At 52.2% G+C, this 27,049-nt stretch overlaps 1 protein-coding gene across 1 annotated transcript in view; it reads left to right on the top strand.

Moving 5' to 3' along the window:
- The window catches only part of LOC128336196 (unconventional myosin-XIX-like), a 29,832-nt gene extending 2,786 nt beyond the window's left edge, over positions 1 to 27,046 (top strand). The window contains 22 exon segments of the mRNA XM_053275480.1: positions 851 to 948; positions 1,420 to 1,568; positions 3,750 to 3,863; positions 3,942 to 4,076; positions 4,221 to 4,385; positions 5,148 to 5,244; positions 7,292 to 7,368; positions 8,616 to 8,706; positions 9,446 to 9,617; positions 10,761 to 10,834; positions 11,524 to 11,645; positions 12,524 to 12,637; positions 14,130 to 14,306; positions 15,490 to 15,645; positions 17,031 to 17,138; positions 17,723 to 17,793; positions 18,543 to 18,649; positions 20,290 to 20,454; positions 21,180 to 21,345; positions 22,352 to 22,481; positions 23,330 to 23,415; positions 26,911 to 27,046. Of these exon segments, the coding sequence (XP_053131455.1) occupies positions 855 to 948; positions 1,420 to 1,568; positions 3,750 to 3,863; positions 3,942 to 4,076; positions 4,221 to 4,385; positions 5,148 to 5,244; positions 7,292 to 7,368; positions 8,616 to 8,706; positions 9,446 to 9,617; positions 10,761 to 10,834; positions 11,524 to 11,645; positions 12,524 to 12,637; positions 14,130 to 14,306; positions 15,490 to 15,645; positions 17,031 to 17,138; positions 17,723 to 17,793; positions 18,543 to 18,649; positions 20,290 to 20,423 (2,157 nt within the window). The 5' untranslated portion in view covers positions 851 to 854 and the 3' untranslated portion in view covers positions 20,424 to 20,454; positions 21,180 to 21,345; positions 22,352 to 22,481; positions 23,330 to 23,415; positions 26,911 to 27,046.
- The last annotated feature ends 3 nt before the right edge of the window (positions 27,047 to 27,049 follow it).

The following is a 27,049-nucleotide window of genomic DNA, read 5'->3' as shown; positions in this document are numbered from 1 at the left end:
TAAGAATCTTTGCTTCCACTTTTAAAACGGGAAAGAAAGCTTCTTGTGGGCATCAGAATGAGCTTTCCAATGGCCGAGGGGTAGGCTTCTGTGCCCTGCACCCCTTTTTCCGGGCCATGTGATGCACACAATGCCCTCTGTCTGCGAAGCACCTGTGGACTGAGGCCCTGCACCAAGGGTGTGTTGGATCCCTAAGCTTGGCATGAGCCACCCTAGGGTCCTGGAGATGTTTTAGGTTCCCAGGTAAAGTTGCGCTGTTGAGTCGGTGTCGACTCCTGGCACCCACAGGGCCCTGTGGTTGTCTTCGGTAGAATACAGGAGGGGTTGACCATTGCCATCGCCTCCTGCGCAGTATGAGACGGTGCCTTTCAGCGTCTTCCTAGATCGCTGCTGCCCTGTCGAGTTGTTTCCCATAGTCCAGGGCACACACCAGCGGGGATTCGAACTGGCAACCTCTGGCTTGCTAATCCAGTCATTTCCCCCCTGTGCCGTTAGGTGGCTTGAGTTCCCAGCACCCTTCCTGGATTAAACCACATCTTTCTTCCGATGCTGCGTGTCCAGTTTGCAGCGCGCGCTCCACTTCCCTGAGTAGTGGGGGAATTTCAGCCGACCGATGGCTTTCGGTGCCGGTTGGGGGTGAGGCGCTTTCTCTCCGTGGAACTGCCCCTTCTGAGTGTCCGAGGGGCTTCGGGGAGTGCAGGGGCGCTTACTGCCATTGGCAGTGCCCAACTAAGCCTCCGAGGAGGAGCCCGGCAGAGGGCCTCGCGCGTGTGTCTCTCTGGCAGTGTTGGGCAGAGCTTAAAGTCCGGGCCGCTTCACCGGGCCCCTCTCTTTCCGTCTCCGCTTCCAGGTCAATGGCGCCCAGAGCCACGACGTTCCTGACGGAGGGGAGTCCGCTCCACGGCTGCGACGACCTCACCCAAGTCAACCCAGTGACCACCACGGCAGGTGGGGCTCCGGGCCCTCTCTCTGATTCTTTTCATCTGTGCGCGGAATCAGATTTGTTCTGGGCAGCCGCATCAAGGCACAGTGATGCGCAGGAGGCACACCATGTGCATTCAGAGTGGGGGGGGGCCCTTCTGGATTCGACCGGAGCAGGATCTAAAATGAACTGAGCAGACACCGGGAAAGGTGTGAGCACACGCCTTAGAGGGGACGCTGGTAGGGCTGGGGGCCGTCCACTCCCCCCCCCAGACCAAGAGCAAAGCGCTCTTGGGAAATGGCTGATGACCATAAAAGTGGCCCATGCGTAGAGTGTGTGGGGGGGCGGGGTGGGGCTTGTGGGTTGTGCGAGAAGCCCCTTGGGCCCGGATTGGGCCCTGGCTGCACCTGGGAGCTCTCCTTGTCCTCCTCCTCCTCAGGAGCTGGAGCGGCTTGCGAGGCCGTAGGGTCTCAACACACCATGCGCTCTCTTTCCAGTCCTGAAGTGCCTGCAGGCAAGGTACACCCGGGGTGTCTTTTATACCAACGCCGGCTGCAGCCTGGTGGCTGTGAACCCCTTCCGGCCGATCCCGGCCCTCTACTCGCCAGAGCTCATGAGAGAGTACCACACTGCCGCCCGCCTGCAGGTGAGGAGAGGGGCTGTCCTCCTTGGCAGGCAGGGAGCCCCGGGGTGAGGACCGTCTCCTCAGCCAAGCTTTGTTTTCTAATGCAAATAAATGGGGCGGGAGCTGGGTTCCGATCCTCCCTCCGCCATGGGTCTTTCTGAGAACCAGCCACGGAGCTCTGGTGTGGACACAGGAAGCGGCCGTATACTGAGTCAGACCTTTGGCCTGTCTAGCTCAGTGTTGTCAACACGGACCGGCAGTGGCTTCTCCAGGGCCTCGGGCAGGAAAGGGTCTTTCTCGGCTCGGCTCGGAGAGGCTGCCGTGGATTGAACCTGGGGCTTTCTATGTGCAGATGCTCTTACCACTGAGACCATCGCGGTGGGTCAGAGCACAGCTCCGCAAAACTTGATGAGTTGCCCATCACAACAAAACCAGGAGGTGGACCCAGGATCGGACTCTGCATTCGCCTCCTGGTACAACGGTGGCTTTTAGACTGCAACTGGCTCCCCGTATGTACGAGCTGCCACCAGCCACTGAATAGCGCAGCGGGGAAGTAACTCGCCTAGTGAGCCAGAGGTTGCTGGTTCGAATCCTTGCTGGGCATGTTTCCCAGAAGCACCTCTTTTGGGCAGCAGCGATGTAGGAAGGTGCTGAAACGCTTCGTCTCATACTGCACGGGAGGAGGCCATGGTCAACCCCTCCTGGATTCTGCCAAAGTAAACCACAGGGCTCTGTGGGCGCCAGGAGTCGACACCGACTCGACGGCACGCTTTGCCGTTTATGCTGAGCTGCAGAGCTTGTGTGGGAACAAGCCATGAGACTCCCGGCGTGCATGGGGTGGGAGGTGGGGTAGAAGTCACCTTTGGCCCCCTGGACCAGCACTCGCTGTAACCTACCTCACAGGGTTGTTGCTAGGATAAAATGGTGTGTGTGTGTGTGTGGCGGGGGGGGGGACATACATGTGCTGCCTTAAGTGAAGTGTTCCCTCTAACAGATTCCCAGATGTTGTGGACTACAACTCCCATCACCCCCAAGCAAAAGCCGTGGCAGCTGGAGATTCTGGGAGTTGTGGTCACCAACATCTGGGAATCCCTATGAGAGGGACCACGGCTTGAGTGCCTTGGATCAGGGGTCCCCGGCCTTTTTAAACAAGTGTTATGCCCCTTTCTGTCACAAACCTGGAGCTCAGGTACCTTGTAGAGATTGTGTGTGTGTGTGAGTGTAAATTTAAATGTCCCTCTACTTAAGGCCTGCTCAACTCCGGCCCTCCTGCAGATGTTGGCCTACAACTCCCATAATCCCTGGCTATTGGCCACTGTGGCTGGGAATTGTGGGAGTTGTAGTCCAAAAACAGCTGGGGGGCCTAAGTTGAGCAGGCCTGCTCTACAGTGATGTGACAGGCTGCTCCGGTCAGCGGCTTACAGCAACCCGTGAGTAATCCCACTGAAGCTCACTTGTCCTATTTAGCGTCTTTTAGCCCTCACAGTTTTAGAATCATGACCGTTTCTGCAGCGTTTACAATTGTGTAGTTTCATAACTTCCAGACTAGTATAGGTTTTGGGGGTGGGTTTTTTCTTTTTCTTTTCTGTTTTATCCTTTTGTGCCTTTTACAGCTTTCAGTTCCGCTCTGGCCTTGTACTTTACGCTGGTCTAGGACTGTGATAAAGATGGTCTGGTTTGGGTTTCAAGGGGAGCACTCCATGCTCATTTCCTGAAGCCTGTCGGTCAGGCTGAGAGGAGGGGTGTGCTGAGCCTCCCATCACGTCGCCAGCCAATCGGGAGTCGAGGAGGCGGGTCTGTGCCTGCCCCCTCCCCCTCTGCAGCAGACACAGCGCCGGGGACGCAGCGTCCTCAGGTGGGGGGGTTCAAATAGTGCAGCTGCAGCGTGCAGGAGCGGGGCAGGAGGTCTCCGAGAGCCCCCTGGGAGCCCTCCAAGTACCCCCGGGGTACTCCCACTGCCCCCGTTAAAAACCCCTGCATTAGAGGGAGGGGCGGGGCGGGGCGGGCTGCCCTCCAGAAGGGTGAGGCACGCTGGGCCAGGGCAGATCCCCTTCCCGGCACGGCTGCGCCAGCTCCCCGACCGCCTGAAGTCTGACCCTGACGGTCAGCTGCCCTGCGTGAGAAGCGGGAGCCGTGATCCCAGGGCGTGGCAGCCCCCGTTTCCCCCAAAACATTCCCCCCCCCTGCGGTTTTCTTTGTTAGGAGTTAAAGCCTCACATGTTTGTGGTGGCAGAGGAGACCTCCCGCAACGTCGAGAGCCAGATCCCGCCCGTCGACCAGTCGATTGTCGTTAGCGGCGAGAGCGGGGCCGGGAAGGTGAGAGGGGGCCCTGGGGCAGGGGGACGGTGGGTGTTGTGGGGGGCCGAGGGCTCACGTCCCCCCTTCCCTTTCCAGACATGGACATCGCGTTGCCTGATGAGGTTCTATGCTGCCGTGGCCACGTCATCCACCACCCTGGGAGGCCACGAAACCGTGGAAAGAATAGAGAAGAGGCCCTCTAGGAAGGCCCCCAAGCGGAGCAGGAAGGCAGTCACCCCCCCACCCCACCCCCCGCATTTTGCAACTGTTTTTCAGAGATAGACTGCCTTTGTACATGGGGTTCCACTTCCAACTGCCATGGCTCGTGGATAAACCTGTCCGCTCTGAATTTTTAACTGTTGGTGTTTGGCAGAGTACATAAATATTTTTTTTAACCAGGTAAACGCGCTAAATAATGTTTTGGTTGCACACTCCAGATCTTGACATCTAACTAGTGCATCGATTCAGACGTTCCTGCTGGAAAAAACCAGAGTTGCCTATCAGGCCCCTTGCGAAAGGAACTTCCACATCTTCTACCAGGTCGGTGCGTCCAGCGTGTTGTTGAATTAGAATACAGGACTTTCCCGTTTTGCGGTGATGGGGGGGCGGGATTGCATCACCAGTATCCCGTTACTGCCCCTTTCCTAGAGGATCCAAAAATCAGATAACTTGCCTTTTTATTGCTGAAAATGGAATGATTCTGGAATGAACTCGGAATGGTTCTGCGGCAGCGTGATCTGATTTTGGCAAGTGGTTAAGAGGGCATGCCAGGAGGGGGCCCTGGTCTCATTAAACACAGTTATTTCTCTCTCTGGAGCTTTGCTTGCTTCGACGCCGTAAAATACAAAATTGTCAGCTGTTTTCAGGGTCCCCTGTGAGTGTCCACCCCAGTAGTCTTTCCACGAAACTTAAGGAGTTTAGCAAAGTTACTGGACTGATTGTTCCTCTTCACGCCCTTGCTTCATCTTGCCTTAACCGTAGTTTGATGCAATGCCTGACGAGACAAACTGTAGATACAGTCCTCCTTAGAGATGGGGGTGGTTTCAGTTACAGGATTAAATGGGACGTTGAGAAGATGGACGGTGAACATGGACAAGCTGTTCTAAGCCATGGTTTGCCAGCTTTACCTTTGGAAGCTCCAGTCATGGTTGGGTTCTAAACCATGGTTAGCTTAAGCCATGGTTTCGGTGTGATATCCTGAGTTGAGCCCCCCTACCTTAATTTAATCTGAAAGTGGTCCCCCCCCCTTTGTTTCCTCTAATTTTCCTCTTCCAACAGCTGAATGTTTTTCTTGCTTTTTAGATTGCAAAAGGTGCCACTGAAGAAGAGCGTCGGGAATGGACCCTCCCGGAAGGATCCGATTTCCGTTGGCTGCCCAACCCTGAAAAGGCTCTGGAAGGTGAGTGCTTGGGTTTAAAACAAGCCTCAACTTGATTGGACAAAGATGGGAAATACAGCAATTTGCTAGGCTGGTGTGGAGGGGAACACAAATCATTGCTAGTTGTGAGGCTTTGGACCACGCCTCCTGCTCAAAGAAGAACATCTCTTACAACTTTTAAAGAGGCAGTCAAGACACACTTGTTTACCCAGGTTTTTAATGAGATATACTGTTTTAGTTGTGTTTTTAATCGTTTTAACCTTTTAAATTCTAAATTGTTGTAATGTTATAACTTTTTAAATTGGTTGTTTTTGTTGTTTTGTTGTAAATCGCCCAGAGACTTGCCTTTGGGGCGGTATACGGATGTGCTAAATAAATAAGTAAGTAAATAATTAAGATGCCCCAAATGGACTGCTGTGAATTTAATTAAAGCCACCCAAAAAAAGACCCCGACAACACCCACCACCACCCTTTGGTTTGCACTGCAGGCCTGCTCAACTTCAGCCGTCCTACAGATGTTGGCCTACAACTCCCATAATCCTTAGCTATTGGCCACACTGGCTGGGGATTATGGGAGTTGTAGTCCAAAAACAGCCGATGGGGGGCCCTAAATTGAGCAGGCCTGGTTTACAGTAAGCAGGTTCTCAACTTTGGGTCCCCAGATGTTACTGCACTCTGACACCTATAATCCACAGCCTTTGGTCGTTGTGGCTGGGGATTATGAGAGTGGAAGTCCAGCGACATCTGGGGACCCACGGTTGAGAACCCCTGTTTTACGGGGCAAGTTGTAAATGTGGGAACTCCAGCTGAACTCCAGAAAGTGGGGAAATTTGATCGCTTGTGGTGTTCATGCCATGGGGGACCTGATGTCCGGTTCGAGATAATGTACTGGCCTACAAAATAATCAACGGCTCTCTTTTACTAACTGGGCTGATAGTGTCTTCCTTGCTGCGGCAACAGCACACGCCATATTCTCAGAAGCACACGTTACCTTCAGCGTTGCTGTCTCACGAATGCTGAGCTTTGGCTGTTGCCACCAACCGATGCAGGGAATGAGCATGGAGGACAAGCTGAACGGTGTTTCCACATGGTTACGATTTTGTAGGCCAGGGCAGTATCTCTTGACGGGACATGGGGCCTCCTTACCCCCATGGTGTGGACATCATGGGCCATTGAATTTCCTTGCTTGTTGGTGCTGCCACCCCCATCCACTATCTCCTCTCCACCAGGCCTGTCCAACTCAGCTCTACCTAGGGTTGCCTTTGAAAAATATTTGGAAGCTTCTGCTAGTCCAGAATGCAGCAGCACGCCTCCTCATGGGTGGCCGTGGATTTGATAGTGTCACACCTCTTTTATGGTCGCTGCGCTGGTTGCCTGTTCAATTCCAGGTCCACTTCAAGGTCGCTGGTTCTCACCCACAGAACTCTTATGGGCTCAGCACCTGTCTATCTCCAGGATCGCCTCTCTTGGTCCGTTGTATCCCATCCTGTGAGGTCTTCTCAGGTGGCCCTCTTGAGTGTCCTGGGCCCTGGTGTAGTGCACGGTGCCTGGGCCCATAGGAGGGCCTTCTGTGTGTGCGCCCCTCTTCTTCGGAACACCCTCCCCTCCAGATTTGTTGTTGGTATTTCTGTTGTTCACTTCCTAGAGTCTTTGGAGGAGGCAATATCTAAGAAGTTTCAATAAATAAATAAACTCCCACAATCCTTAGCCCCAGTGGCCAGTATCCAGGGATTATGGGAATTGTTGGCCAACATCTGCAGAAGGGCCGAAGTTGAGCAGCCCTGCCCTACACCTTGTAAAAGGGGTTTTGCTTTCGTTCCGTTAAGTATTGGGTCTGATTGTCTTGGGCGACACTTTCTGGGTTCCTTGCCTTTGAGAAGGCAGGGAGAGAGTGAGTTGCTGCTGACGTAATATCCAGTCGTGGTCTGTGGTGCAGCATTACGCTGGGGCCCTCTTCTTTCTGGCATCACGATGCCATCACACCACAGGGGAGGAGGGAGAGGGCTTCTCCAAGAGAGGGGGGAGAACAGCGTCCTAACTCCGGGGTCTCTTTCTTTCTTTTGGGCAGAGGACGGCTTTGAGGTAACGCGGGATGCCATGCTCCATTTGGGCATTGACCGTGGTGTGCAGAATAATGTTTTCAAGGTCAGCGGAATCAGTCATTGCTGGGTGGTTCTTTATTTTCCAATAAATCCCCAAAGAGATATGAATGCACGTGTCCACGGTGGCCGCCTTTCCTCATTGGTGGCACCAAGAGGAGGCAGCTCCTTCCCAAAGGAGGTCCAGCCTGCGTTGCCCACCGGGAAAAAGGGGTTCTGCTCCCCCGCGGGGCCTTTTGAGGGGGCTCTCGAGGTCTGAGGGCGCAGGAGGAGGGCTGCCGTTTTGCGGCTGGCTCGGGAGCGTGCCTTCTCCTGCCGTTTCTGGGGAGCTTTGCATGCTCCCTAAATGTTTCCGTTCTGCTTAAATCCTGGGGGAGCATCAACGGCTTCCTGATGAGCCCTTCTGGGGATGTTGGGAAACTGGGCTGTGGGTGGAGACCTCAGAAACGACAGCCTCTCTGCACATTCCCTGCTTCCGGAACAATACAGCCAGGTGGGATTTAAGAGGACGTCTTCTTCGCCATGACCCCCACTGCCTGTTAAGATCTGAGAGGTTCGTCATAGGAACTGAGGAAGCTGCCATCTACTGAGTCAGACCCTTGGTCTATCTAGCTCAGTATTGTCTTCACAGACTGGCAGCAGCTTCTCCCAGGTTGGCGCCGTCCACAGTGGCCACCGGCCCGTCTGGCGGCTACTCTGCCCCGGGGCTTTGGAATACGCCCCTTGTTGAAATGAGGTCCTCCCCGTCTCTGACCACTTTTAAAAGGTCAGTCAAGACATGTCTGTTCATCCGGGCTTTTAATTAGATTCACCATTTGAATAGTGAACCCTTTTGACATCTTTAAAATTTTAGATGGTTTTCATTTTTCTAGTTTTGTTTGAATGGTATTCTTAATTGCAAACCGCCCAGAGACGTGAGTGTGGGAGGTACAGAAACTTGCTAATAAACAAATAAATAAATCTTGCCTCTTCTTCCCACCGGCTTGAAATTAATTCATGGGATTCTCTCTGGCAGTGGCCACTAGCCGAGTTGGGCTTTGACAGATTCATGGAGGACAAGCCTATCCGTAGCTCCTAGTCCTGATCTCCCCATCCTTCAGGGGCAGGAAGCCTCTCAATCCCAGTGGCAGGGGACCCACAGCAGCAGGAGAGGGAGCACGGCCTCACCTCTTGCCTGGGGGCTGCTCCCCAGAGGCATCTGGGGGGCCACTGTGGGAAACAGGGATGCTGGACTAGATGGGCCTCCTTGGGCCTGATCCACCGGGGCTCTTCTTATGTTTCCTTTTGTTGCAGATATTAGCAGGACTTCTGCACTTGGGAAATATCCAGTTCTTGGAGCTGGGGGATGAATCGCAGCCATGCGGGCTAGAAGATTACGTCAAAGGTGAGCTGACCAAGACCCCCCCCTCCCTCTCACCAGTTTTGCTGTTGTTCCTGCTTGTCTGCTCTGTTAGCAGGTCAGAGGGGAGTCAGAAATGGACACGCCAGATGCTTACACAGAGGCAGGTGCCATGTGAGTGAGAGAGAGCGGAGAGGCTGCCAGTTCGAATCTCAGCTCGGGGAGCCACTCACTGCAGGCTCATCGGTCAGCGAGTGGCCCTCTGTCCGGTCCCTTCTCGGACTCTCCTTCAGTCGCCTCAGATCTCTGCTCTGTCTCGCTGCAGCCTCCCTTGGGAGGCAGACATCTTCGAAATCCCAGTTGAGACGCTCGCTCTCGTATTGGTCTTCTGGGATGCTAGCCACGTAAACGAATCCCATTAGCTGGTCAAAACCTTTTTAAAACTTAGGCAAGGTGATTGATTGATTGATTGATTGATTAAGGGCCGTCAAGTCGGTGTCGGCTCTTAGCAACCGCATAGATAGATTCTCTCCAGGCCGATCCGTCTTCCAGTTGGCCTTGAAGGTCTCTTGGTGGTGCATTCACTGCTGTCGTCATCGAGTCCACCCACCTTGCTGCTGGTCGTCCTCTTCTTCTCTTCCTTTCCACTTTCCCCAGCATGATGGACTTCGCAAGGCAGCTGGGTCTTTGCAGAATGTGTCTGAAGTAGGATAGAAATGCAAGGTAGAAATGTTTAAATATGTTGCTTTCTGGTTACCAATGTCAGTGGTTCTCTGAAAAGCAGAGTTTGCCAAGACCACGTCCAGATTGTTGCAAGTGCCCATGGAGCAGCTGTTGGAAACGCTCCGGAACCGGACCATAACGGCAGGGAAGCAGCAGCAAGTCTTCAAGAAGTTGTGCTCCAAGGCCGAGTGTGAGATGAGGCGAGACTGCCTGGCCAGAGTAGTCTATGCCAAGTAAGTGTCCTCTGCGCACTTGTTTCTTGCCCCTTGTCCAAGAAACCCTCCTTTTTTGGTCTTCACAACAACCCTGTGAGGTGGGCTATCCTGGAAGAGAGAGCGTAACCCTCATGGCAGCAGAGCAGGCATGGAACCTCTGGTTGCCAAACCCAGCACCGTGCGCTGGTGTCCAGATATGTCTGCCGTTGTAAGAGGATAACCGTGGTTGTGTCTATCTCGGAAGTGGCTGTCTCTGCTTTTCTGGTTGGTCACATCCAGAGCGGCCCTCGAGAAAAGCCCAACTATATTGTGAAATCACCATTTGCTGAATATAAAAGGCAAATAAATTTTTATTTTATTTTATTTTATTTATTTTATTTTATTTTATTTTATTTTATTTTATTTTATTTATCAAATTTGTACACTGCCCCAAACTTTCATCTCTGGGAGGTTCACAATAGCCTGAAACAAGTTAAAAACATCTACAGAAACTTAAAACAATTTAACAATTTAAAAATAAACCAGAGATTAAAACCTAAAAATTTTTTAGGAAGCTGAGAAAGCTTTGGGCGAAAAGATGGGTCTTCAGGTGTTCTTTTGAAAACTGCTGGAGATGTGAGAGGATCGTATCTCAGCAGGGAGCGCATTCCACAATCTCGGGGCAGCGACCGAGAAGGCCCCGTCTCTGTGTAGCCACCAAACGAGTTGGCGGTAACTGGAGATGGACGTCCTCAGATGACCTCAAAGGGCAGTGGGGCTCGTAGTGAAGAAGATGTTCGTGGGCATAATGCCCATTATGCATTCATAGCATCACCAGATCCGTTTTTTCCAGCCAGAAGCGTAAGCTTGCCTGGAGGCCCTGCCATCCGCCCTGCCCTTCCCCTAGTTCCAAACATGTGGAGGCCTCAGAGTGTGTTGGTTACTCTGTGCATGCTCTGTGCTCCCTTTTCCTGCTTTCTCTGATCCCCAGTCTCAGCCCAGCTGCTGTGAGCAGAATCGGGGGGCGGGTGTGTGTGTGTGGCTCCTGGCATGAATTCTGCCTGGCCTGTGAGTTCTGCCTGCAGCCGCGGCTCTTGGTGTTTCTGCCCTCTTTGTCAAGCTGCAAGGCGGGCGTCTGTCCCACCTGCTGCTTGGGCTGAGGGATTTGCGATTGTCTTGCAGGCTCTTTGACTGGCTGGTCTCTGTGATCAACGGGAGCATCTATGCAGACCCGTCTGTGTGGAGCAACTTCATAGGTAGACTTTTCCCTCCTCTGGGATGTGGGGTGTGGACGGAGCTGCCCGGACTCTGCTCTTAACAAACGATGCTGCACGCAGGAAATCCAGAGTTCTTTGCTAAGGAATGCTGGAGTCTGCAATGGAGGGTTTTTATTTTGCATAGCATTCTGCCATTTTTGGTTACTATTCTGCATAGTTTTATTCTGGTCTTGTTTGTTCCGGTCGCGGGTTGAGGACAGGGAGACCCACAGGCCTCTGGAGCCCCGCCCTCAAATTACCCACCACTCCTCTCTTTCATTGTGAGAAAGTTCACTCCCTGAGGCCCGGCTCACCACCCTTGTTTCCTCCACATGCTGCTACATTGGGTCCATTTTACAGCAAGGTTGGCCCCAAAGGGGTGAGATTCCCTGTAAATCATGCCAAGGGAGGAAACATGACACATGTTGCTTCCTGCCCGTTAGGAAACCCCTTGAGACTTCATCTGGAATTGCCCCTCGCACATTTCTAAGTCTGTCATAAGGACTAGAAACTTGCTTTTTTTAAAAGAGAAAGGAAAAGGGTGTGGGGAAGAGGGTTGGATTCTGTACAGAAGGGCCGCCCTGCTTTAAGGGGGATCCTGGCTCTTGCAGCAAAGGAAAGAGAGACGCTCGCTGACCTCCTAGAAAGGTCCCAGGCTTTCAGTGCCGTGGCTGGCCTCTCCTCCCCAGGTCTGCTGGATGTTTATGGCTTCGAATCTTTCCCCGAAAACCACCTGGAGCAGCTGTGCATCAACTATGCCAATGAGAAACTGCAGCAGCATTTTGTGGCCCATTTCCTGAAGGCACAGCAGGTAACTTGGCGGGTGGGCACAGCAGAGGGGACACCCCGACCCATAGCGCTGTCCCTTAGCCACTGTGCTGCATGCGTTCCCCCGGGGATGGACCCCAGATATGTGGTGAGGGTCCTTGGAGGAGGGGTGTGTGTGCCGTGGGACTTGTCTTTGCAGTGTGGTGGAGAGGAGAGCTGGTCCGGTGGCAGCAAGCATGACTTGGCCCCTTAGCTAAGCAGGGTCCGCCCTGGTTGCAAATGAAAGTGAGACTAGAAGTGTCAGCACTGGAAGAGATTCCCCCTCTTAGGGAATGGAGCTGCTCTGGGAAGAGCAGAAGGTTCCAAGTTCCCTCCCTGGCAGCATCTCCAAGATAGATTCCTGCCTGCCACCTTGGAGAAGCCGCTGCCAGTCTGGGTAGACAATACTGAGCTAGATGGACCAAGGGTCTGACTCACCTTGAGTGTCATGAGCCACTTTGTGCCATAACCCATGGGAAAAGCAGGAAATGTCGTTTTTAAAAACAAAAGCTGCTTAGGGCACTCTTATCCCCTGCCCAACTGAGCAAAGTAGCACCTCTTTAAAAGTGGCGGTTCTCTTCTTTGAGTGGGGGGGGAGCACCGGCCCTCTCCATCCCCAGCACAGCACCCCTCCAGGGGCTATAGCTGGTGTCTGCCTGGTGTTTCTTTTTTAGATGGTAAGCCCCGCTTGGGGGGGCAGGGAGCCCTTTTATTTCTGTATTTATATCTCTGTAAACTGCTTTGGGAACTTGGGTTGACAGCGGCATATAAATATCTGTCGTCTTCGCATTCACGAGCACAGTACTGCCTCTGCTGCAGAAAAAGATGCGAGGATGCCAGGAAAGATGCGCTGCTTAGAGCTCTGCCTCTCTGTCTCCCCAGGAAGAGTATGCCATGGAAGGTCTGGCGTGGTCTTTCATTAGCTATCAGGATAATCAGGGCTGCTTGGACGTGATCGAAGGCAGCCCCGCGAGCCTCTTCTCCCTGCTCAACGAGGTGGGTCACGAGCCCCTGTTCCCGCCACGGCCTCCCCGTTCTCCTCCTCCCCACAACGCACACGCCCTGCAGACGGCAGTGGGTCACAGGGGACGAGAGCGCTGTTCCCTCGGAGGAGTGCAGATGTGCTTGGTGCTCACACATTTTTCTGGTGTCTGCTCAGTGAATTTGGGATCCCTCTCGGGTTGTTGGATCAGGAAGGCCCCGCTCTGAACGCACACACGGGGGCACACACTGCCTAGATCCTGCTGCCCAGGGGAAAAAAGCTCATGCTGCACACAGATGAGAAAAATGAGCGAGACCACTTCTCGGCCGCCTTGGGGACGGGGCCATTGCCTGCTGGGAGAGCCCCCTGCTTCGGTTGCAGACAGTCTTGAGGTCTGTTCCTGGCAGCGTCTAGGGAGGAGCCCTCAGACCCTCGAAGGCAGCTTGACGTGGTGGGCCCAGATCGATGCGTAAGGGGAGAATGTCTCCTCCCTGTCTGTATCCTCTGAGCTGCTCACGATCTCACACCCCTTCACCAATTAGGAGTCCTTTTCTTCTTCTTTTTTAAAAATTAAATCTTTATTGATTTGAACAATATCTTAACATTCACATCACATTAAACAAATATGGACTTCCCGCTCACACCTCCTCGAGAGTCACCAACTATAGAATTAACCCTTGCTATAATAATAATTCAGAACATAAATCTAAACCTTACAAACATGATTTTGATCTACCCAACCTGCTAATATTACTAGATTTCAAACCCTGTTGTAAAATCAATGTTAGGAAAATAGTTCTTTAAATATAATAAGAATGGTTTCTAGTCTTCTTTAAAGCATTCTAAATTTTGGTCTCTTATCAATACTGTAAGTTTTGCCATCTCCGCATATTCCAAAATTTTTATCAGCCAATCTTCTTTTGAAGGCAGTTCATTGCTCTTCCATTTCTGTGCATATAATAGCGTACATAAAGAATGTTAAGTTGGTTGTAGAAAACACTCCTTGCGTTATTCCCAGCAGGAAGGATTCTGGCTTCTTAGGAAATGTCATTTTGAATATAGGAGTCCTTTTCTTCTGAATGGAAAAGCTAAGAGGGGTTTGGCTAACTCCATACAGGAGAGGTCTATTGACGGCTACTAGTCGGAGGGCTGTAGGCCACCTCCAGCCTTGGGGGCGGGGTGCCTCTGGGTACCAGTTGTGGGGGAGTCACAGCAGGAGGGAGGACATGCCCCTTTCAACTCCTGCCTGTGGCTTCCAGCAGCATCTGGTGGGCCACTGTGTGAAACAGGATGCTGGACTAGATGGGCCTCCTTGCCGGGGCCGGATCCAGCAGGGCTGTTCTCAGGTTCCAGTGTCAAAGACCTTTCCTGTAAAGGAGACGCTCCCATCCAGTGGGGTTGCTTGAGCGGACCTTTTCTGGCGTCCTCATCCCGCTCTTTTGATTTTGGCGTGTCTGATCACTGGCTGTGAATACAGTCTCTTCTCCTCTCCCTCCTCTCCCCCAGGAATGCCACCTCAACAGGCCTTCCAACGCCAGCCAGTTTCAAGCCCGGCTCGAGCAAGCCCTGTCCGGTAACCCGTGCATTTGCAGGGACCGCTTCAGAAGGGAGCCAAGCTTCACCGTCTCCCACTACGCCGGCAACGTCTGCTATCGGGTAGAAGGCATGGTGGAGAAGAACAAGGTGCGTTGGGACCAGCGTTCCCTCTGGCCTCGTGTGTGCATCCTGTTTTAAGCCACCACTGAGCAGCCGTCCATGGGTTTGGGGTCTCGCCCGTCTTTCCTTGGAGTGCCGGCCACCGCCTTCCTCAGTCCGAGGGCGGGGAGTTCTGGCCGGCCTCTGCTTCGATGTTTCCAGCAAGGGAGAGCCACCCCATTGCCTCCGTGGCACGGGTTCCGTTTGTGTGCTGCTCTGACCGCGAGGGCGTCTCTGCTCATGTTCTGCCTGCAGAGCACAGGGTGGGTTTTCACATCCTCCAGCGGAGGGCAGGAAGGAGTCCGTGGCAGCCAAGGCGTGTGTCCCAGAACGTTAAGTGAGGCTGTGCATGGCAGGAGGAGCCCCCCTTCCTTCTTAAAAGAAAAGGGACCTTCCCCGGCTCGCTCCGGCTCGAGTCGATTCGCCCTTGTGCTCTCCTCTGTGAGTGGCCAGGCGTTTCCTTTCTCCCCCTTGGTGGCTTGCATTGATTAGGGCAGGGTGCTAGTTTAGCTGGGGACACTAGGGGGAGCTCCTCCTGGCATTACAGCTCATTGGCCCCGTCTCGGAGCAAGTGGGAGAAGCTACACCACTTCAGGGCTGCCCTTCGTTTCACCGGGTAAGAACTGGGGCTAGAGTCGCCAGTCGGGTTTTCCTCTCTTTCATGCTTCACCGTTGGGTTTAGATGATGCTAATATTTTTGGTCCCCCCCCCCCTAAGTCTTTGCACCCCACATTCTACAGCAACCTCTGGCTGCCCTGCAGTTTCCCATGAAAATTGAAGGTTGGGAAATTTAGGGCTGACAAGAAAAGGTAGTTTTTCACACAGCACGTAATTAATCTATGGAACTCTCTGCCGTAGGATGTGGTGATGGCCGCTAGCTGGGTGGCTTTAAAAGGGGCTTAGACAAATTCCCAGAGGACATGCCTATCAGTGGCTACTAGTCAGAGGGCGATAGGCCACCTCCAGCCTCAGAGGCACGATGCCTCTGAATAGCAGTTTCAAGCCTGCCCTCACCTCTTGCCTGTGGGCTTCCCAGAGGCACCTGGTGGGTCACTGTGGGAAACAGGATGCTGGATTGTATGCGGCCGCCTTGGGCCTGATCCTTATTCTGGCATGCTTTGAAATGTGGCAGAGCTTCACCCCTTCTTGTATGCTTCTTCTCTTTGCCAAGGATCCCGTCCCCCCAGAATTAGTCCTGCTTCTTCAGTGGTCCCAAGACACCTTGCTGCAGAAGCTGTTTCCCGCCGCCGCCAGCCAGAAGACCACGGAGAACAGCCGCAAGACTCAGACCAAGCCAGGGAGGGTCACCGTGGTGTCCAAGTTCAAGGTTTGTGCTGCATCGGCCAGTCTTTAAGCCCAAGAGTCGGGGCTGGACGTGTGCATGCGTATGTGTGCGCGTAACAAGATCCGAGCTGCAGTTCTCAGGACAGGAAGCCACAGCAAGGGGCTCTGAGATGTTTAGGTGAGTGGAAGTGGGCCGGTCGCCTGGGGCGGAGGATCCAGGGAGGCATCACTGGGCTTGTGCCCCATTCATGCAGGCCCAGGTTCATCAGAACATCAGACCAGCCCTGCTGGGTCAGGCCCAAGGAGGCCTCTATAGTCCAGCACCCTGTTTCACACAGTGGCCCACCAGATGCCGCCTCTGGGGAGCCCACAGGCAAGAGGGGTATGCAGGTCCTCTCATCTCCTACTGATGTGGCCCCCCTGCAACTGGGATTGAGAGGCATCTTGCCTCTGAGGCTGGAGGTGGCCTAATAGCAACCAGACTAGTAGCCATCGATAGACCTGTTCTCCATGAATCTGTCTAAGCCCCTTTGAAAGCCATCCAAGCCAGTGGCCATCACCCTATCCAGTGGCAGAGAGTTCCATAGATTAATTGTGTGCTGTGTGTAAAAGGACTTCCTCTTGTTGGTCCTAAATTTCCCGGCCTTCAGTTTTGTGGGGTGACCCCTGGTTCTAGTGTTGGCAGAGAGGGAGGAGAATTTCTCTCTGTCCACTCCATGCATGACTTTTTCTCCCTCGATCAGGTCTCCCCACAGTTGCCTCTTTTCCAAGCTCAAGACCCCCAGATACTATAGCCTAATAAGAACTGATTAGGCCCGAAGCCCTAATAAGAATGTCTTTGGGTGTTGCTGTTTTTGCCCATGAGCCCACTTGCCTGTGTCCTTTAGAGCAGGGATTCTCCATGTTGGGTCCCCAGATGTTATGGACTTCAACTCCCATAATCCCCAGCCCCAGCGGCCTTTGGTTGAGGATTATGGGAGTGGAAGTCCAATAACATCTGGGGACCCAACGCGGAGAACCCCTGCTCTAGAGTGCCCCCTGCGGCCGAAGATTCCGGGGCTGAGTGCTAGGGGCTGAGTGGGGAGTGATTCCGGGGCTGAGTGTGTGATTCCTGAGTGATTCCGGGGCTGAGTGGGGATGGGGGCAGCTGTCTTTCAAGGAAGCTGGGCCAGTGACAGCTTCTCGGACCCGTGGCCCCCCCTGGGGTTCCTGCCCTCCCGGGCCTCCTCCTGCCAGCAGCCCCGTTCCGTCTGGCCATGAGGGGAGTTCAGGCAGCCACCGGCCCCGATCTCCTCTTGGAGGAGGCCTGCAGAGGCTTCCAAGGAGCACTGCTGGGACATTTTACACATGAGGCAGCATTTGGAAAGGGAGGTGTCCTTCGCCCCCAGCCTTCAGCGGCACGCGCTCTCTCCTCTGGCACTCTGGCAGGGCTCGCTGGACCAGCTGATGGCCATCTTGCACAGTACTGCCCCTCACTACGTCCGATGCGTCAAGCCCAACGCAGAGTGCGAGGCGGCCGTCTTCCGGGAGGACGAGGTATGGAATCTCCCCCCGCCCTTCCTCCTCCCATCTGGGACTTGGGCCCCTGGCCCTTGGCCCCTCCTGGCAATGTGTTCGTTTGTCGCCCAAAGCAAACGCAAGCCTGAAAAGGGGGCCGTGCTTTTTAAGAAGAAAGGGCCAGTGAAGTCATGCGGCTTCCCAGGATTCTCGTCAGCCTGCCCACTGTCTTTTGTCAGGGCTTAGCCCCAGATGTGCCTGCGGCGTCGGGTCGCAGCCAACGCCATTGGCCCCGACTGGCCAGACCCCGAGGCCTGCTGCTGGTCCACAGAGGGGGCGCCCCCAGCCGAGTCTGCGTTCTGAAGCCACCCTGGGAAGAGCCGGCTGTGGGCCTCTGGGCCCGATTCCTGGCCTGTCCCTGCTGCCGTTTGTGAAGTGTAGCATTTTGTTGGGGCAGCCTGAGAAGCAAAAGCCGACTCGGGCTCTTCGAGTTCAGAACCAGGTCCCTGGCGGGTTGCCCGGAGCATTCGGGGCAGGGGCAGGGGGCAGGCGGGCGGGCAGCTCTTGGACCCTGAGCTGTGCCAGCTCCATGGCTGGTTTCCAAGCCAAGTCTTCCCTGGCAGGTTCTGCGACAGCTGGAGGCGTGTGGCATTGTGGAAACGGTCGGCATCAGCGCAGCTGGCTACCCTATTCAGTGAGTCGGTGTGCGTTTCGGGATCCACCCCTTTGTCCAGTCGGGCGTGACTCTCTCTCTCTCTCTCGGTGTCCTCCTGCATTCCAGCTGTCAAATCTCCAGTCATCTTTAGACACTCTCCTCACCCCAGCTGTGGTTCAGAATCCATCTTCCTACTGCTTGAAATCCTCACCTCCTTCCCCCCTGTTTACTGAGCGAAGAGGCTCCTTTTAAATGTGGTGATTCTCTTTATTGGGCAGGGGGAGAGCAACTGGCCCTCTCCGTCCCCAGCACAGCATCCCTCCAGTGTGGGAACCCTGTTGCTGGGGTCTCTTTTACTTTTCGTTTTGAGATCGTGAGCCCTTTGGGGACAGGGAGCCCTCTTCATGTATTTGTGTCTTTGTGAACTACTTTGGGGACCTTTCGCTGTACTCACCTGGCCTGCCGCCACCCACCAAAGCCCCCTGGGGAAGAGAAGGGGGGGGTCCAGGTGACTCCAGAGCAGAACGACGATAGCCAGGTCATGGGGGGTCAGATAGGGAGGGGTCTGAGCCCCAGGACACAGAGCAGGCCTAGCAGTGCACACCCGCTGTTTGGAACCTTAATTGGAAACATGACGACCGGGACTTGCTCAGAAGCATAACTCGGCATTTGTAGGCGTCCTCTCCATGTCAGCAGCAGGGCCAAGCCAGAAGCTCCCGGCATGTTGGGCCCTGTTGATCATCCGTGGTGCTTCCGTCTGACGCTTTCCTCCACTTTGGCCTCTCTAGGCTCTCTTTCCGCACATTTCTGGAGCGCTACGAAGTGCTGAAGGAAGTTGGACAGTCGGACACAGAAGCCCTGCAGAAGGAAGATGGCTTTTCTCATATGGGAAATGGTATGTTCTTTGATGGAGCCTCTTTGCTTGATAGCCGTGTGTGTCTGTGTCTGAACCTCCAACCAGCTCTGGGTTCTGTCTTCGTTTTTGCTTCGAACTTCTGTCTTCCAAGAGAGACTTTCTGATCACAACTGGGATCCCACAGGATGTGGTGGGTTCAGCCTCCTGTGATTCTCCTTTCCTTTCCGAAAGGAAATAAAATAGAACTGCTCTCCAAATCCATCTCTAGTCACCCCTGGCCAAGGTATTTCCGTGCATTTTGTCACGTCAGTGTGACACAATGTGGGATAGCTGGCATTATAAAAGGATTATTTTATGTAATAGTAATAAAACTGTGAAGTTTTAAAAACTGTCCAGCTATGCAAGATATAATAAATCTGAATCAATAAAAAATCTCTATACGTCTCAGTAAAACTAATTTAGAATGATCATTGAGATAGTCTCTGTGTCCGACTAGACCAAATCTTCTTCAGATTGCAATTGACTTCTGTTTGTCTCCACCCAACATAAGGGTTGAACTGCTGTTGGTGTCTTTCTCAATGATCATTTTGTATGAATTTTACTGAGACATAGAGATATATCTTTAGTGATTCAGATTTATTATATCTTGTGTAGTTGGACAGTTTTTCAAAGCATACAGTTTTATTACTATTAAAATATTCGGATAAAATATTTGGATTCTTTTTTGATGATCTGATATTGTTGAACCCAAACAGTGTTTTGTTTTCCTTTTTCCACACTTGGATGCACATCCTGCTCCTGCAAGCTCAGGGGAACCTACTCACCCAAGTTGGCATCCTTGGTTGGATCAGGGCCCAAAGTTCTCAGCCGTTAGAGCTACAAGGAGTTACTTAACAACATGCAGGCACTGCCTACAGAAGCCAGAAGGGGTCCTAAACAACACTCCCCATGTCTTCAGGAATGAATGGCAAAAACAAATTCAGCCTATGCATTAAAAACAAAAATGCAGACTGAAGCTTAGTTTATACAGATTGATTGATTGATTCGTCAGATTTGTACACCGCCCCAAACTTTTGTCTCTGGGCGGTTAACAATAACATAAAAACAAGATTAAAAACATACACATAATCTTAAAACAATTTAGATAGGGTTTTAAATCCTATAATTTAAAAATCAAACACAGATTAAAACTTAAAAATTTAAAAAGCTGAAAAAGATTGGGCGAAGAGGTGGGTTTTCAAATGATTTTTTAAAATGGTCTGAGATGAGGAGGATCGTATTTCAGCAGGGAGCGCAGTCCACAAGCACATGCTGGAAATCTGCTCTTCTTGGTGCAGAAACAGGTCTGTCTTGATTGACTATCTATTTCTAGAGAGTTCTTGCCTTTGCCTGTTACAAAACATGTCCATGGTGGCTTATGTTAAAATCCCATTCAAATATAACACACCCTAAAACAATCCGATGCAATTGGAAATTAAACCAGCAGCCTTTGAAACCGGCAAGCACAGAGATGCCCCTCGTGAGAACTGCAGTATTCTTTCTTTAAAAAGTATTTTCCTTAGCCAAATGGATGCCACCCTGGATGCATGCTGTGTTCTGGAGTCTTTTCCCGCATGTATTCTTAGTACTTCTGCATGTTACGTTTCTTCTTGCCAAACATGTCCTTTTGCTCTTCCTAGTCCTGCTGGAGTCTTCTTCCAAACTTCTTCCAAACTGGAGTCTTCTTCCACTCTTGCCAAACTGCTTCTCCGCGGGAGTCTCTCTTCCAAGTAGCCAAGCTCATCTCTCTCTCTCTCTCAGCCTGTTGCTTTAATCAAACCAGGCCGGCTGCCCTCTGAGCAGAGGTAAGCTTCGATGGCTCTCTCGGGACTTGAGGCCCAACTGCACATCCCTGTCTCCAAGCAGAGGGCTTGCCCCAGTCAGAGGCGACCTTGTTTTGTTTTTCAAGAAAAAAGAGCACACCGGGGCAGGCTTCGGAGACCACGGGAAGGGGGAAAAGTGGCTTGGAGGAGAGGGGCTGGAGGGGAGACTGTTGGGGTCTTGGGGGTCCGGCCTGAAAGAGGCCAGAGGGGCTCATCCATAGTCCAGGTCAAGCAGAAGGCAAGGTCCAAAACATCAAGCAGTTCTGTAGGGCCAGCCAGGCCCCTGTCGGCTCCCCAGATCACCTGGCCTGAGCTGCAGTACCCCCTCTGGCCATGTTCCCGGGTGCGCTGCTGTTCAGGAAACCCAGGCCAACCGTTCTGTCTGTCTGAGGACTGGCTTGGCGGCCGTTGGGAGGAAGGACCGGGAGCAGCAGTGAGTGGCGTAGGGCTGCAGGGGCGGGTCCCAGTCCTTTTTGCCCTCCAGGGTCTCAGCGGGGATTCGAAGCCCTCAGCTCCCCTCCAAGTGCCTGCTCGATGCTTTGAATCGCAGGTGCCTTTCCAGGCACGGGGTCCCCCTCTGCCAACCCTTTGGCCATTGGCCGCCACTGCTCCATCAAGGCTGGCCTTTCCGTGGCTGCCACTCTAGAACTGCAGGCCGGCAATAGTGCAAACCCGGCCTTTCAGACGTCCTCTTTCTCCCTTTGCAGGCTGGGCTCCTCCATCCGCTGAAGAGGCTGGCCACACTCTGCACTCTGCCGTCCAGGGCATCCTCCTACTCTCACAAGCGCCCCTCCCCTGCGGCCTGCCAAGGGCGGATCGTGTGTAGCTCCGGCGTATTGTGGCAAAACCAAAGTGTTTATGACAAACGCCATGGTGAGCCTGATGGTGGGGGGCGGGCATTGGCGGGGCAGGGCTGGGTCTCTCCTGCGGGCCACAGCAGAGGGGGTCATCAGAGCCGTGGGCCTCGTGCACTGCCTCTGCCTGTGCTGTGGGCCTCTGGAAGCCCACAAGACAGTACTGGGTCCAGGAGGGGGAGTGTGTGTCTGTGTGTGTGTGTGGGGTGGGAAGCAGGTTTCCAGCCCTTGGGGATGGCGGTAGACTCCTTACTGACCTTCAAGAGAGCCCTTAAAACCCATCTGGCTGGCCTGGCCTTTCAGGGTTTTTTAACTAGTTTGAATTATTTTTTAATGCTAACCGGGTTTTAATTGTTCTGATGTTTAATTGTTTTTAAAGGTGTTTTTTAATTGGTGTTCATAGTTATACTTCTGTTTTAATGGTTGTTGGTTTTAATGTTTTCTGTTTTTAATTGTAAACTGCCCTGAGCCGTTTTGGAAGGGCGGTATAAAAATTGAATAAGTAAATAGATGGGCTTAAGAGTCTGTGGTCCCTGCTGGTGGAGTGCAGAGGCCAGGGGCCCTGAGGAGCTCTGCATCCCTCCCTAAGCCCAGTGCAAGCGGACTTATGCAAATGCATGTAATCATATGCACAAGACGTGTCAATCAAAGGGGGGGGGAGTTTCATCAAGGGCTGTGTGGGTGTGTTTCCCCCCCTCTGTATGCATCTGTGGTTTAAAAAGAAAAGGCAATAATATCAGGCCAGGTTCACTGCAAGACAGAAGAGCAGTGATCAGGATTTCCTGCTTACCCCTCCTCTTTCAAAACAAACACACACTTCAAAACATCCCCCTGAGACTCCCAGTTTAACCAGGAAAGCAGCACTGGGGAGGTTTTAGTCCAGTGGCTGTTAGCCCTGCAAGGGGAGATCTGGGCAAATCCTGGCTATCCCCAGTGAGCCGCTTTGAGGGGGAAATGAGTGTGATCTCCTTGGTGCGGAGAGAGCAAGATCCAACAGCAGCAGGGTTTCTCTCCTTCCTTCCCAGCTAGAGCGACTTGAAGCTCAAAGAGCTGGTGTCTTCTCGAAGAAAGCGTTGCTCATCCAGGGCTGCTGGCGGAGGTTTAAGAGGCGGAAGCTGGCGAGGCAGAGGCGGGCTGCCACGATCCTCCAGTCAGGTGAGCAGGGGAAAGGCCCCGCGGCTAAGGACTGGCAGTGTGGGCGGAAGGGAGTTCGCCCCTAACCGACTCGGTGGCCCTTCGGCCTCATCCAGCAAGGCATTTCTAACATGCCAAAGCAAGGATGCAGATTTATTCAATCCAGATAAGACGGAGGTACTTATTGTGCGGGGTCAGGACACAGTTTTGATCTGCTGGTTCTGGATGGGGTCACACTCCCCCATAATGGACATGGTATGCAGTCTGGGGTTGCTTCTGGACCCAAACCTCTCCCTGGTGTCCCAGGATGAGGCGGTGGCCAGAGGTGCTTTCTATCAGCTTCTGCTGATACGCTAGCTTTGTCCATTTCTTGAGATAAACGACCTCAGAACAGTGGTACTTATGCTGGTCACCTCCAGACTTGACTACTGCAATGCGCTCTGTGTGGGGCTGCCTTTGTACGTAGTCCAGAAACTGCGATTGGTCCAGAATGCGGCAGCCAAGTTGGTCTCCAGGTCATCTTGAAGAGACCCTATTACTCCTATACTAAGAGACATACCAATAGGTTTCCGGGCAAAATACAAGATGAGGGTTATAACCTATAAAGCCCTCAACAGCTTAGATCCTGTTGAGTATTTAATAGGATGCCTTCTCCGCCATCATCTCACCCATCTCACCCATCATCTCACCCACCGTCTGGTGGCTATGTAGAGACGGCCCTTCTCCGTTACCGCCCCGAGACCCTGGAACAGGCCCCCCTGCTGAAACAAGAGCCTTCCCTTCTCTAGCAACTATGCCTGCTGGCATGCTGTGTGGCTGCATTCCTGTGAAGTGAAGTGTCTGTCTCTCCCTTGCTCCCCTTGGCCCAGCTGTTCGCTTGTGGCTAGCCAGGGAATGTTTCCGGAGACTGTGCAAGGCTGTGGCGGTGATCCAACAGGCCTGGAGGAAATGGAAGGTAAGAGGAAGGAAGGAAGGAAGCTTCCATGCAGCTGGGTGGAAGCTGGGAGGGAGGAGGACCTGCAAGAGTGAGACAGTTGGCTTCCTTTACAACTCGGCCAGAAATTCAAGTTTCTAGCCCTGTGGCTACCCAGAGGTTCCAAAGCGATGGAGCCACGCTTGCTGGGGACGGTCAGGAGCTGGGTAAGGCTGCCGCTGGAGGAGGAATCGCCAGATCCTTGTAGCAAATGCTGCGGAGTAAGGCACTAGCGCTTCTAGCCTGCCGTTTGGTTGAGTACAAGCAGCACCCCAGATGCCTTCGGAGCAGAGACAGCTTTGTAGTGGCTGGCAGCGCCCAGGCGTGCCCTGCTGTGTCCCCGGAGGAGGAGGAGGACGAGTCGCTCTTCTGGGTGGGACTTGGAGCCTCCACACGTCCTGTCCCTTTACTGCCGGACGAGGCCACTGAGGTCGGCTCCTCCAGGCTAGTTAGATGCTTTCTTCGACTTGGCTTAAAGTGTGCTGTTTTGGAACTGGCTCGTTCTTTCCCCTTTGGCAAAAAACAAACAAACCAAGCCACCTTTTTGCTGTCTGAACCACTGGTTTGGGTTTCGTGCGTCGAATCCCCCAACTCCCTGTGACCCGGCTGTTGGGGACACACTGGCAACAGCCCTCCCAACCAGGGCCGGATGCCTCGCCCCAGAGTGGCTCCTTCTTATCGTTGGTTGGAAAGCGGTCCGTAAGTTGTTGTTGTTGTTGCCAACGTGTCCCGAACTGCTCGGCTGTGTGGGACATTTTCGGATTCAAGACGCAAGACAAAGGAACATAGGAACAGAGGAAGCTGCCATATACTGAGTCAGACCCTTGGTCTATCTAGCTCAGCATTGTCTTCCCAGACTGGCAGCGGCTTCTCCAAGGTTGCAGGCAGGAGTCTCTCCCAGCCCTCTCTTGAAGATGCTGCCAGGGAGGGAACCTGGAACCTAGATGCTCTTCCCAGAGCGGCTCCATCATCCCCTGAGGGGAAGATCTTGCAGTACTCACACATCAAGTCTCCCATTCAGATGGGACCAGGGCAGACCCTGCTTAGCTGTCATGCTTGCTACCACAAGACCAGCTCTCCTCTCCTGACATGGAGCAGGAGTTCCAAAAGCAGATGGTGGTTTCTTTCTGCAAAGTCGGGAAGGCCTGAGTTTGAAAAGGGAGGCTGAAACGTCACACATTCTGCCCGACCCATCACAGAGGCCTGCTGGCCTGATCCTTGTGGCCGGCTTCAGCTGTAAAGCATGATTGCGTGTTGAGCCTCCAGTTTCCACCAAGCAGCAGACCAGCTCCTCCTCTGGGCTTTGCTTGCAACTTTTTGCTAAAAACACAAATTGAAGGGAGCTGCAAAACAATACAACCACCACAAATATTGATAGACCCCTTTTCAACCAAAGTTTTCAAAGCAGTTTACATGGAGAAATAATAAATAAATAAGATGGCTCCCTGTCCCCAAAGGGCTCACAATCTAAAAATAAACGTTAGACAGACACCAGCAAGAGCCGCTGGAGGGACTCTGTTCTGGGGACAGAGAGGGCCAGTTGTTATTGTTATTATTATTATTTCTTGTTTACACAGTCAGACAGGTGTTATTGACTGGTTTGTTTTATCCAGACATCGAGTCCTTCCCAAGGACCTGGGATGGCTGGATTTTATTGTCAATTGTTATAAATATCGTCGCAGAATATAGGCTGTTCCCAGTAAAGCTGCTTTTTGTAATTGGCTGATGGTGATTTCTGTGGCCCCGATGGTGTTGAGGTGCTCTTCAAGGTCTTTTGGAACTGCACCCAGGGCGCCAATGACCACTGGGATTATTTGGGTCTTTTTCTGCCACAGCCTTTCCATTTCAATTTGTAGATCTTTGTATTTGGTGATTTTTTCTATTTCTTTTTCTTCTATCCTGCTATCCCCTGGTATTGCTATGTCGATTATTTTGACTTGTTTTTCTTTCTTCTCGACTACAGTGATATCTCGTGTATTGTGTGGCAGATGTTTGTCTGTTTGTAGTCGGAAGTCCCATAATATTTTTACATCTTCATTTTCTTCAACTTTTTCAATTTTATGGTCCCACCAATTTTTGGCTACAGGTAGCTTGTATTTTTGCAGATGTTCCAGTGTATCATTCCTGCTACCTTGTCATGCCTTTGTTTGTAGTCAATCTGTGCGATCTTCTTACAACAGCTGATCAGGTGGTCCACTGTTTCATCTGCTTCTTTACAAAGGCGGCACTTGCTGTTTGTGGTGGATTTTTCTACTTTTGCTCTTACTGCATTTGTTCTTAGTGCCTGTTATTGCGCAGCCAGTATTAAACCTTCTGTTTCTTTCTTCAAGTTGCCATTCTTAAGCCATTGCCATGTCTTGGTGATGTCTGATTTTCCACTTATATTGTGCAAATATTGACCATGCAGGGGTTTATTTCTCCGTTTTTTTGCTCAGTTCTTGACTTGTTCTTTCTTGTAGGCCTGCTTTCTTTCATTGGTGTTGAATAGTTTCTCGTTCTTGACCATTTGAAGTGCATCTTCTTCACTGTCCTTGATATATTCTTCAAGGCCTCTTTTCTCCTCCTCTACTGTTTGATGGACTTGCAGCATTCCTCTTCCACCTGAGCTGCGAGGGAGGTAGAACCTATCTGCATCACTGCAGGGGTGCAGAGCATGATGGATAGTCATGAATTTTTTTTATATAATAATAATAATAATAATAATAATAATAATAATTATTATTATTATTATTATTATTATTAAATTTGATTTTTATACCACCCTTCCAAAAATGGCTCAGGGTGGTTTACACAGCCTCTTCATTCCTCTTGGTGACCCTTGCTGACTATTTAGAATGCCTTTGAGTAATGTGGGGGTGGTGGGTGGTTTCAAAACATTCCCAGAGGTTCGATCTGCTCATTCTAAGGCAGGGCCACTCTTGCTGCCTCCCAGATGAAGCCTTTCGGGGGGGAAGCTTGCCAGATCCCTCAAAACTGCAAGAATTCCCCAATTTTGCCTGCCAAAGCCAACTTGTTAGGAGGGTGCCATCATGTTGAACCTTCTGCTGCTTTGTAGCTGAAGGTGTGTTTAACAGCTCCCAGAAATATCGAGTTGGTCTTCCTCCCCCTTATAACCAGAAGCCATTTTTTCCCTTAGCCAGGTTTCTGAAAATTGTAAAAATCCCCTAGGTTTGTCCACCAAAACCCAACATGTGAGGAGGGTTCTGTCTTCCTGAAGGTTTCTTTGCTTTGCCGCTGAGGATGTATTTAACGACCCAAAATATCTTCCGGCTATTCCTATCCCTTGTACTTCTGAGCCATTTTTTGGTCTGCTAAATCTCTGAGGAATACAAGGCCCCCAATTTCATGCACCCCAAAAATCACCATGTTAATGTCCCCTTGCTTTTATTTTATTTATTTTATTTTTTATGTATTGTTAAATTTATACCCCTGGCTAGTGATCTGTTTATTAAGCTCTCTTGTATTTTTCCCTTGCAGGTTTTCTGAAAATTGCAAGGATCCCCAAGGTTGTTCACCGAAATTTGGCTCCAGTCCTGACCTCCTGGCTTGACCCCCTGGGCTGTTTCTGGCTCCCTCCGCCTCAGCTCATCGGAGACATTCTACACATTGGGCCACT

The sequence above is a fragment of the Hemicordylus capensis genome, chromosome 12 (assembly GCF_027244095.1).
Source record: "Hemicordylus capensis ecotype Gifberg chromosome 12, rHemCap1.1.pri, whole genome shotgun sequence".
Taxonomy (NCBI): domain Eukaryota; kingdom Metazoa; phylum Chordata; class Lepidosauria; order Squamata; family Cordylidae; genus Hemicordylus; species Hemicordylus capensis.
The sequence above is the reverse complement of the archived record's forward strand: the minus strand, read 5'-3'. Positions and strand labels throughout refer to the sequence as shown.